The sequence below is a fragment of the Myotis myotis genome, unplaced genomic scaffold, assembly GCF_014108235.1.
Source record: "Myotis myotis isolate mMyoMyo1 unplaced genomic scaffold, mMyoMyo1.p scaffold_m19_p_1, whole genome shotgun sequence".
Classification (NCBI taxonomy): Eukaryota; Metazoa; Chordata; class Mammalia; order Chiroptera; family Vespertilionidae; genus Myotis; species Myotis myotis.
Window position 1 is genome coordinate 107,951,416 of NW_023416313.1, and position 12,278 is coordinate 107,963,693.

Below are 12,278 nucleotides of genomic sequence, written 5' to 3' on the forward strand. Positions count from 1 at the left end.
ACATATTTATAACTCTTAGGTATTTTCTATAAATTCTTCTTTTATTATTATTAAACTAGAGGCCTGGTGCACCAATTCGTGCACAGGTGGGGTCTGCTCAGCCCTCCCTGGCCAGCCGGGGAAAGGGGCCATGGGCAGTTGGTGGGCCGTGGGTGGTTGGCTGGCCCTGCTCCCTGGTCAAACTTCCAGTCAAGAGGACAATTTCCATATTAGCCTTTTATTATATAAGAAGTCCCTCTTTAGCACTTAAATTTTTTTATGTGTTGAAGCACACTTTTTTAAAAGAATTTTTTTTAAATGTATCTTTATTGATTTCAGAGCAGAAGGGAGAGGGAGAGATAGAAACATCAATGATGAGAGAGAACCATTGATTGGCTGCCTCCTGCACATCCCCTACTGGGGATCCAGGCCTCAACCCAGTCATGTGCCCTTGACTGGAATAGAACCTGGGGTCCTTCAATCCGCAGAACGACACTCTATCCACTGACCAAAATGAGCTAGGGCTTGGCGTGCACTTTGTTTGATAATAATATAGGGATCTCAGGTTTCTTATGTCTGTTGTTTAAAAGTTTTTATATTCCTCCATCGCTTTCCTTTCTTCCTCTTTGTGTCTTTGCTTTTAGTGTAATGTGTGTTTTTTGTAGACAGCAGTGTGTATCTTGTAGATAGCTTGCTTTTTATTTTTTAAATATATTTTATTGATTTTTTACAGAGAGGAAGGGAGAGAGATAGAGAGTTAGAAACATCAATGAGAGAGAGACATTGATCAGCTGCCTCCTGCACACCCCCAACTGGGGATGTGCCTGCAACCAAGGTACATGCCCTTGAACGGACTCAAACCTGGGACCCTTTAGTCTGCAGGCTGACACTCTATCCACTAAGCCAAACCAGTCAGGGCGATATCTTGCTTTTTAAATCCTGTCCTATTTAATTTCATTTACTTTTCACATAATTATTGATATAATTGGGTGAAAGTCTACCATTATGCTTTTTTTTTCCTTTTCCTTTCAATGTTTTGTTGTTGTTGTTGTTGTTGTTAATCTAGCGCTCTTTTCCTGTGTCATTTTGAGTAAATTCAAATATATTTAGTTCCTTTGATGCACCACTTTTTAAAAAACTTTTTATAAGTTTCTGTAGATCTGAAACCATGCAACTTTAACTTATTGATTCTATTTAGAGTCATTATTAGAGGCAGTATTGTACCATTTAACATATTTCACTTCACACTTCATGATTCTCTGTGGTCTCTATTCACTTCCCACAACAGTATAGTTCAAATGAATCCCATTATTTGTGATAATATTGTTACATTTTAGTTCATAATATGTTATAAACCCTAACTTACAGTGTTATTGTTTTTGCTAAAATCCAAAGATTGACTGACTTTTTTTTAAGGGCTAGTTAGTATATGTTTTATGAGCTATATGGTTATTGTTAAAACTACTCACCTTTCATGTTGTAGTATGAAAGCAGCCATAGACATATATAAACAAATGGGGAAGACTATATTCCAATTAACCTTTATTGAGGAAAACAGTTGGTTGGTCCCCAAGTTGGAATTTGCTGACCATTGTTTGTTTGGCTATTTATTAGGGAAATTACAAGAAAAATAGAAACATAGACTTATCTTTACCCACTTATTTTCTGGATCTTATCAGCTTGATTTCATTTATCACCCAGCCTTATAGAAGATAATCAGTATACAAAAAACTGCACATAATTAATATATACAATTTGGTAAGGTTGGATATATGGATACCTCCCATTACCATTGCCATAATCCAGGTAAAAAACATACCCATTGCCTCCAAAAGTTCTCTTGTGTTTGTGTGTATGTGTTAAGAGCCCAGAAATAAACAGTAAGTTTTGTTTCTGAGTCAACTGATCTTTATCAGGGTTGCCATGAATACACAAGGAAGAAGGAAGTCTCTTCAATAAATGGTTTGGAGAAAACTGGACAATGACATGCTAATGGATAACATCGGACCCTTATCTTTCACTATACACAAAAATTCATGCAAATGAATTAAGATTTGAACATAAGATCTGAAACCACAAATTCCTATAAGAAAACAGGAGGAAAGTATCCTATACTTCCACCTATAAACCCTGGTTTCCACTGATAACCCTTCCTTTTAATATGAAGGATACTCTTAGCCATAATTTGTGGTATACTTTTGCTGACTACTAATTCTCTAGTTTCATTTTCCAGAAAAAAATATATTAAAATAGGTTTTAATGTATACTTTCATTGGATATAAAATTACAAACTGGCATTACTTTAAAGATGTTTAAAGATTTAAAGATGTGGTTCCAGTAGTTTCTAGCCAATATTGTTGCTAAAAGAGTGGATAATTGTCATGCATGTCATCAGAATATCATTTTGATTCTGGCATGAAAATTTCCGTCTTTGGTTATCCACAATTGAATTATAGTTTTCCTAGGTATAGATTTCTTTTTATTTTTCTTGCTTTGTGTACCAAAATATGTTTGGATCCATGGGTTTGACATTTTTTGTCCCATTCTAATTCTTTTCTTAAACTCCAATTACACTAATTTTATATCATTTTAAACCATCCCCCAGAACCTTGGGTGTCTCTATTGATCAAATTCTTAATGATTTACAAATATAAGTACATTTAACTATGTATACATACATTCTGGAACTTGGAAATTTTTTCCCATATAAAAATATGATAAATGGTGTTTGGGTTCCTACCATAGTTCACAAAGTTTACTTAAGCCACAAAGAACTATGCTTAACTTCTCCCTAACAATATCAGTGAATAAGATAAATGAAAATACATTTTGTAGTATTTTGTAGTACTGTAATTAATATTTTTCTAAGATGGACAGTGAATTATTAGCTGAGTTGATCACTATTCCCAAAATATCTTTGCATGAATTCTTTTTGTTCCTTTACAGGAAAATATTCTCAACTCCTGTATGAGTTCTCAGTGAACACAACCCCACTCTCCCGCCTCCATACTCTCACCCGCACCTGATATAAATAGAGAAAACACATCTGAACTTTTGAGCATTTTCTGAGAGCTAAAATAAATGTGAGGGCTTCTATTGCCTTTTAGTTCAATTCTATACATTTTTATGTGTAGTGAGAGCAAGTCCACTTTGAGTGGACTATATAACATTCATGACAAGTTGGAGAGTCCTCTTGAACTTAGTAAAAAAGTTATAACAATAAAAGTTTGAAATTTTCATAGTTAATTTAGTTCTCAGGAAGTAAACAGAACTGTTTTAAAATATCTGTTTTGTGGATAAAAGTATATGCACAAAATATATGTATCCTTGCACAGTTTATATTCACACTCTTCCTTATAGTTTCAAAGGGTTTTGCATTGTAGGAAATCCATAATGATTAATTCTGATATGTTTTAGAAGAAGTAATGGCCTTTCAAAGTTTCTTCTAGTCTCTGTTTTTATAAAATTGTTTTTAAATGTATTTCCCTGGATTATACTGTATTTAGAATTCAATCATTTTCCTTTCTTTCTTCAAAACTATTTTAGATTGTATGTGAATATATGGAAACAATGAGGTTGGTCTGAAGACTGAAAAGTAAAAATGTACACTGGAAACATATTACTACATGGGGCCATTTCCTCTCCCTCTGTAGGGCAACCCATAACAGATTTATTCCTTTCTGTATCTTTCAAAATCTACTTATTGCACCCTATGGATCTGAAATGGGAAAATGGAGCTAGTTTTCCTTCTGGTCTCAGCATGTCTTCTAGTTCAAAAAATAGAATTTGTATCACATAATAGAGAGCAAGTGAAAATCTTGCAGTCAGCATAGGCAAACTAGACTGAAGTTAGAAAACAAGTGTCATAGAAGAAAATTAGAATGTGTATATGCTCCACAGGTTGAGAAAGGGATGTAGTTAATTTTATAGGTCAGTTTTGTTTGGCAGATTAAAGAAAGGCTGATGCTCTATTTGCATCAATATGTAAAAAACAATTATCTTTGTGATTCTTATTGCTTTGAGAAAATAATCCATAAACATAGAATGAAAGAAATTACATTATGTCACTTAAAAATTATCCTATAGAATAATTGACTACATTCATTTTCCCTTTTAAATATTCCTAGGGATAAAAATTAGCATCACCATGTAAATAATATTGTCCTAGGAACTTTAGGTTTTATTGTAATAGTTTATTTTAAGAATCAATGTAGAAAAGCTTTAAGTTCAACTGAATGTTAATAAAAAGAGTTGGGAAACCAAGAAGTAATAAGATCCAGCAGATAGGACATCTTTGGTCAATTAATTATTTTTTATCTACCTAATATTCCATTTCAGGAAGCAAAAATGTCTAAATAATTAATAGTTAGAGATTTTTCTTATAAGATCTTCTTAAATAAAAATTTATATTACCAATGAAGAAGTTGTAATGAAGTCTAAAAAACTTTAATCATAATTTTTACAATTGCTTTTTAGATTACATACAATGTCTGGTTTTTCTTTTACAAACATAAACACTCCAACTATTGTAAAAATATTAACTAAGACAAAATAATAATAAAAATGATTATATTCTTTTTTACTACACTCCTCAACCCTACCTAAAAAATAACACAAATGGGTCCGGGCTGGATGGCTCAATTGGTTGGAGCATTATCCCATACATCAAAAAAATGTTGTGTATTTGATTCCAGTCAGGGTACATACCTAGGTTGTTATTTCCATCTCTAGTTGGGGCCTGTTCTGGAGGCAACCAATCAATGTCTCTCTCACACATTGATATTTCACGCTCTCTCTCCCTTCCTCTCTCTTTAAAATGAATAAAAGCATATTCTCAGATGAGAATTAAAAAAATTAACAAACAAAAAAAACACACACTCAAATTTATTTTAGTATATAGATAATAAAAATAATTTAAATAGATAACCGAGGTTTAACACAGGCTTGACATTTCTTTTAATACATTAAAAAATAATAACATAAAAATGTTGATACTTCTAATTCATTTTACGCAATACAACTTTACTGCTTTCCCTTTGAATGTTTGTAAATTTACAGTAAGCCAAGGACAAAATAGAAATTCACCACAAATTAAGAGTAATAAATAATTAAGAACAAATTATAAAGAAAGAACTCTTCTGCTATTAAGAAATCAAACAGGTATTGGTTCCCAAGGGATTTTAGAATTGCAGAATAAAATATGTATTCATTAACATCTGCAATTTTATCTAAATAAAGCTAGCAAACTAACTTTATCACCAACTCTACTTGAATTCACATAAACTTCTGTCTAATTTATAGACACATAAACTATCTTAACTACTTAGTAAAATAGACTTTTCATCAAAACAAATAAATAGAGTTCTAACCAGAACAGTTGAGCTGCTCATAGTATGCTCCATAAATTTTCAAAATGCTTTCATTCTTATATTGGCATAAGCTTAAGATTTCTTGAAAATCATATATATATATATATATATATATGCAAAATATTTGGAATCTTACCTGTAACAAGAAAGCTGCATCTCCCCGCTCCAGCTTCATTTATGATGCTACAGTTATAAACCCCATAGTTTTCATTGGAAAGACTCTTCACCGGGTATTCTGTGTACTCTTGAGAGTCAAACTGACCTGTCCGTAATAATTTGTTGCCCAAGCGCCACTCATAAGTCAGTACCCGTATGGGATAAGCTCTCAGAACCCGGCAGCTCATAGTGACACTTCGCTCTTGTCCTTGCCGGATTTCCAAAAATGCTGGTTCCACAGCAGGAGGATCTGTAGGAAAGAAATGTTAAAACAGGTAAAATATGTTGCAATGGTTATTCTTTTTTAAAAAGAATATGTTTTTATTGATGAGAGAGAGAGAGAGAGAGAGAGAGAGAGAGAGAGAGAGAGAGAGAGAAAGGGATAAGGAGAAAGAAACATTGATGAGAGAGATACATCTACTGACTTCCTCTAGCACACCCTCAACTGGGGATCTAGCTCATGACCTGGGCATGTGCCCTGACCAGGAATCGAACCAGATACTTCTCAGTGCATGGCAGGATGCTCAGCCAACTGAGCTACACCAGCCAGGGTAAGGCAATAGCTATTCTTATTGTGAAAAGTTATTTTAAAATATATCCAACAATAGGGAAGGAGTATAAGAGGTGGATAGAGTCATATTTAGGCACAGGATTTTCAGCTGGGAAAGGACAGAATGGGCTGGTCCAACACCCACATGTGGCATTTTTATTTATTTATTTTTTAATTGGGAGGGATATCTTGGCTGTGGAGGTCCCAGTTAGGAGCAAGGAGCCCCAGCCCTTCATCAAGGGTTCCTTGCTGGAAAGGAAAGTCCCTGTAATTTTGGTCTGTAAAAACCAGAGGGGAATGAGGCTGAGGGAGATAGGAGGGTTGGTAAGATTCCTAGGCAGTTCCTCTTAAAGGGCCTGTGCACAAACTTACTTGGACTAACTCCCTCTGAACTCCAGTGCTAGGGCAGCAGATTGAAGGGATCCAGGGCCATATGGGGAGGAACTAAACTGTCAGGCATCAGGGCAGGAACTGGGAGCAGCTTTCTCCTAGAGCAGTGGTTCTCAACCTTCCTAATGCCGCGACCCTTTAATACAGTTCCTCATGTTGTGGTGACCCCCAACCATAAAATTATTTTCATTGCTACTTCATAACTGTAATTTTGCTACTGTTATGAATCAAAATGTAAATATCTGATATGCAGGATGTATTTTCATTGTTATAAATTGAACATAATTAAAGTATAGTGACTAATTACACAAACAATATGTAATTGTATGTTCAATATGTGTTTTCTGATGGTCTTAGGCGACCCCTGTGAAAGGGTCATTCGACCCCCAAAGAGGTCTTGACCCACAGGTTGAGAACCGCTGTCCTAGAGGAAGGTGCTCACACAGGTCATCCTTCCTCTGTTGAGATCTCCGCCCACCCAAAGCTGACTGGCAGGAACCATAGCTGAGTCCCATCAACCTGGCCCACACTGTCTGTCAGGCCCTGATGATTCCATGAGATCCTTCCCCATCCAATTTGCAGCCCCAATCACGCTGTTTGGAGTGGTTTTTCCATATGAATGGCCTGTATTGGCTCAGGCTTCATACTTTCCTATAATCTCTAAAACAAGTAGTAGCTGTACTCAGTATGCCCCATACTTCTCAATAGGTGATCCCAGGCTTGGCACTAGCAGCAGCTTGTCATGGTTCACAGTTTGGCCTCTCCTAGGCAATTCTAAGCCCAACACTAGTAGCAACCATCTGCAGATCACTCTGTAACTCATGATGCGTGGCCCCAGGCAGGGCATAGGCAGTGGCTGACTTTATATTTCCTGGGAGGCCCCAGGGCCAGTGCACCCAGTGGACAGCTTCAAACAATGCAAGATTACAACTCTACCACATCCATGAGAAACACACTCAAGCAGCAGACTCAGTGAGCACCAAATCCCCACTTGAAGCAAGTCCTGCTCCATAGGAATGTCTCCTTCGCAGCAGCTCTTCCACTGTAGTGCAGCTGGTCCACGTAGCTGATGGCCTGGGGGTCAATCCCTCCAAGTGATGCTAACAGAAATCAAGGTTCAACAAAAACAGGAAATGCACAGTCCACACAGGAGTGCACCTAGAGTGCCCAGCTCAGGTGACTGGGGAGGCTGAGCCACTGGGTCCTACAGGACACATATTACACAAGGCCACTCTATAAAATTCCAGGAGACATAGCAATTCTATATAACACATAGAAATAAAGACAGGGAAGCAGCCAAAATACAGAGACAAAGAAACATGTCACAAATAAAAAAAACAGTCGAAATATCCAGAAAAAGCACTAACTGAAGTGGAAGCAAGCAAACTACTATATACAAAGTTCAAAACAATGGTCAAGGAACTTAGTGAGATTTTCAAGGAAATTAATGAGAACATGAACAACATAAAAAGAACCAGTCATAAATGAAGGATATATAACTGAAATAAAGAATAATTTACAGGGAATCAACAGTAGAGTAGAGGACACCAAGAATCAAATCAGCAATTTGGAATATGAAGAAGCATAAAACACCCAAATCAGAAGAGTAAAAGAAAAAAAGAATCCAAAATATGAAGATTGTATAAGGAGCCTCTGGGAGATATTCAAGTGTACCAATATTCTCATCATGGCAGTGCCTGAAGGAGAAGAGAGGGAGCAAGAAATTGGAAATCTATTTGAAGAAATAGCCTGGTCGATGTGGCTTAGTGGTTGAGCATTGACCTATGAACCAGGAGATTATAGTTCAATTCCTGGTCAGGGCACATGCCTGGGCTCTGGGCTCTATCTCCAGTGTAGGGCATGCAGGAGTCAGTCAATCAATGATTATCTCTCATCATTGATGCTTCTATCTCTTTCTCCAACTTTCTTCCTCTTTGAAATCAATAAAATGTTAAAACAAAAAGAAATAATGACAGAAAACTTCCCCTATCTGGTGAAAGAAATATACTTACACGTCCAGGAAGCACAGAGTCCCAAACAAGAGACTAACACCAAAGAGGCTAACACCAAGACACATAATAATTAAAATGCCAAAGGTTAAAGACAAAGAGAGAACCTTAAAAACAGCAAGAGAAAAGCAGGGAGTGCACATAAGACTATCAGTTGATTTCTCAGCAGAAATTTTGCAGGCCAGAAGGGATTGACAGGAAATATTTGAATTGATGAAGAGCAAGGACCTCCTACCAAGATTACTCTACCCAGCAAAGCTATCATTTAGAATTGAAGTTCAGATAAAAAGCTTCACAAATAAGAAAAAGCTAAAGGAGTTCATCATGACTAAACCAGTATTACATAAAATGTTGAATGATATTCTTGAAGAAAAAGAAGAAGAAGAAGAAGAAGAAGAAGAAGAAGAAGAAGAAGAAGAAGAAGAAGAAGAAGAAGAAGAAGAAGAAGAAGGCAATAAATACATATATATCAACAACTGAATCTAAAAGTCTAAATAAACAAATAAGGAATCTAATGAAGAAAATAAACTGACCACTTGCCCCTATAGGACACATACTACATAAGGGGAGACAGTTGTGATACTCTCAAAAATAAATATTTTTTTTAAAAGAGATGATAAAAAAGCATAAGCTGGTAAAACTAACAGAGTTTAGTTGTTTAATTTTTGTTGTTTTTCTAGCTGCCTCCCAGAAAAGATTATCATGACTGTGCTTGGATTATACTGTCAGAAACCAAATGATGTTCTTATGAATATAAAATTCAGAGTCTCCAAACTAGTATGAAACCTTGAAGCAGATAAAGATATTGGTGAATTATAATTATTTCCATGTGAGACTCAGTCCCCAAGCTTTGGATACCCATTTTTAATAAATTAGTTAACACAAGTATACACATTTATTTTATAAATTATTTGTCCTGAATTTATTTGACTGCCAGTCATAATATCAAGTATAAACCTTAAGCAAACTTTACACATTGTACTACAAGTGAATGTGGTTTTCAACCCATGGCAACATGTTCATTTATCTGGCTTAACTGTGATTTTTTTCGATGTAATTAAAACTTGCTACATTCGTACCTAATATATTTGTTTTTGATAGGAAGATTTCTAAAAGGTGTTACACACTTCTCTCCTTATTTAGAGTAGTCAAAATATAGTCCTTTTCTTAATGACTCCAAATGGTCATAATTAATGACAATTATTTCTGGGTGCTAACAATGGGCTTTATTTAATTAAAGAAATTGTATGTGACCACTCAGGATTGCACTGCACAACACAATCAAGTCCTTGATTAGATAGTTATAGCAACCTCTTGAGCTGTACAATACAAAACTGTACAGCTCTACCTGTTATCCCTTCCAGCAAGATACTAAAAGATTTTAGGACTACCACACCAAATGTTCCCTGTCTCATATTCTTTTCCTGTTATTCCATATACTTTTTATACTATTGCTCTTTTCACTGCCAATCTATTATTTGTTGAAAGCTTCTTTCAACAAATATCTTTAAACTGTCCTTCTAATTCTAGTTTTATTCATAAATTTAATGTGTTTTTTTTCCTTTAAAAATGTTTTGATTTCAGAGAGAGGAAGGGAGAGGAAGAGAGAAACATCAATGAGAAACATTGATGGGATGCCTCCTGCGCATCTTCTACTGGGACTCTAGCCTGCAACCAGGGCAACCTCCTGGTGTATGGGACGATGCTCAGCAAACTGAGCCACACTGGCTGAGCTTGAATTTAATGTTTTTAGTTCTTCCTATATAACTGCTAAGAATTAAAAAAAAATGAATGATTAGAAAAACATCCTGTCTGCCTATAAGTTTATGGTCTAATAAAATAGGCAGACATATAAATAGCTAATTTATAAAACTGAAGTAAAATAAACTATTCTAGGGTAGAAAGTAAAGAACTGAATAACACTTAGGAAGACTGACTTCCCAAGTGTTTCAGCAAGGCGTCTCGGAGAAGGTGATACTTGAGCTGTGATTTCCGGATATAAAGAAAACGATCAGGTTAGTAAGCATGAGCAGACATTCCAGGTAGGGGGATTAGTTCATGCAACTAATATAGAGACATAGAGATGGGGAAGTATTCAGAGAAATGTAGATGAGTTAGCATGTGATTATATTCTATTTTTCCCAAAAAGTCTGATGATCTTTCTATTTCACTCAGAACTCGTGGCACTTTATTCATTTACGTTTACTATAACTACTGGTATATTTGAATACAAATGAACCTTCTTATTTTGTACTTTTTATTTGTTTTGTTTTTTTCTTTGATTGTCTTATTTTAGATTGATGGATTACTTCGTTATTTCAAAGTTTTTCCTGCTACTAGTTGTGAATTTAATTACTCTGTTTCTATTATTTTATTGATTATCCAAGAGCATGCAACATGCATCTTAAGTTAGCTAAAAACATTAATACTTTTATCATCCTCCTGGGAAAAATAAGAATCTTATAAGAGTTTGCTTATTTATTCCCATTCTAATATTTGCTACCAAGCCATGAATTTTAATTCTCTCTTTTTATTAAAATTATTGGAAATTATAGTAATTTTATACCTGCATTTTTATTTAGAATTATTCAGGTATATGCTAGCTTATTTGCCCTTAGAGTACTTCCTTCTTTCATCATAGACTTTCCAAATTTGTGATCACTTTCCTTTTGCCTGAAGTATATCATTTAAAAATATCTTTAGTGAACGTTCTAATATGATTTTATAAAAATATTTTAAGCTCATTCTTAAAGAATACTTCTTTGTACATAGGACTGTAGGTTAGCAGTATTTTCTTTCAACACGTAAGGATATTATTCCACTGTCTTCAGATCACCATTTTGTTTCTGCAGAGAAGTAAGCTCAAAGTCTCACACTTTAAAGTGCATTTCTTTTTTCTACCAGCTATTTTTAAAATCTCTTTGTCTTTGATACTCCACAGCTTCAATATAATGTTTTCAGGTATGGGTTTTGCTTTCACTTTTAGTTTGAGGTTTTCTTGGCTTCTTAAGTCTGTTGATTTAAGTTTGTAGTCTTTCATCTAAGTGATTTTTGAAAACTTATAATCAGTCTTCAAAGAATACCTGTGTTCATTTCTTTCTATCATCATTTGTGGGTCTTCTTTATTCTGTTTTATATGTCTCTTAGCATTTCATTTTTTGGAATACACATTGAGGACAAACCTTTGTAATTAGGAGTAAATGTTTTAGTGTGTGGGCCAGTGCTCTAACCACAGAACACCACTGTCTAGGGCTAAAATCAATGATAGTATTTGATGTGACTTTATCATTTGAGACAGAAAATTTAAAGAATACTTTAGCAATTGAATAGATTTCAAGGCAGAAATTTTATTTTTATGTACATAATCTGAAATACATGAAAACAAATTTATAATTAATTCATTAAAAATATAAGCAAGGTTGATAATAAAAAGTATCAAATCAGTTTGTAAATACAATGCTACTGATTTAGTATATTGTATTTAATGTTATCTTTATTGTTTTTTAAAAGTTACTGTGATCTTTCATTCATCCACTAATATTCTCAGCTGCCTAATATAATGTCTCTTCTTATATTTTACTCAAAATAATTATTCTAGAACAGCCGTGGGCAAACTACGGCCCGCGGGCCGGATCCAGCCCATTTGAAATGAATAAAACTAAAAAAAAAAAAAAAAAGACCATACCCTTTTATGTAATGATGTGTACTTTGAATTTATATTAGTTCACACAAACACTCCATCCATGCTTTTGTTCCGGCCCTCCGGTCCAGTTTAAGAACCCATTGTGGCCCTCGAGTCAAAAAGTTTGCCCACCCCTGTTCTAG

At 34.8% G+C, this 12,278-nt stretch overlaps 1 protein-coding gene across 1 annotated transcript in view; it reads right to left on the reverse strand.

Annotated features, from left to right (window-relative positions):
- The window catches only part of MDGA2 (MAM domain containing glycosylphosphatidylinositol anchor 2), a 954,748-nt gene that overhangs the window by 130,173 nt on the left and 812,297 nt on the right, over positions 1-12,278 (reverse strand). Inside the window, exon 9 of the mRNA XM_036347018.1 lies at positions 5,485-5,754. Within this exon, the coding sequence (XP_036202911.1) occupies positions 5,485-5,754 (270 nt within the window). The remainder of the gene's footprint in view (positions 1-5,484; positions 5,755-12,278) is intronic.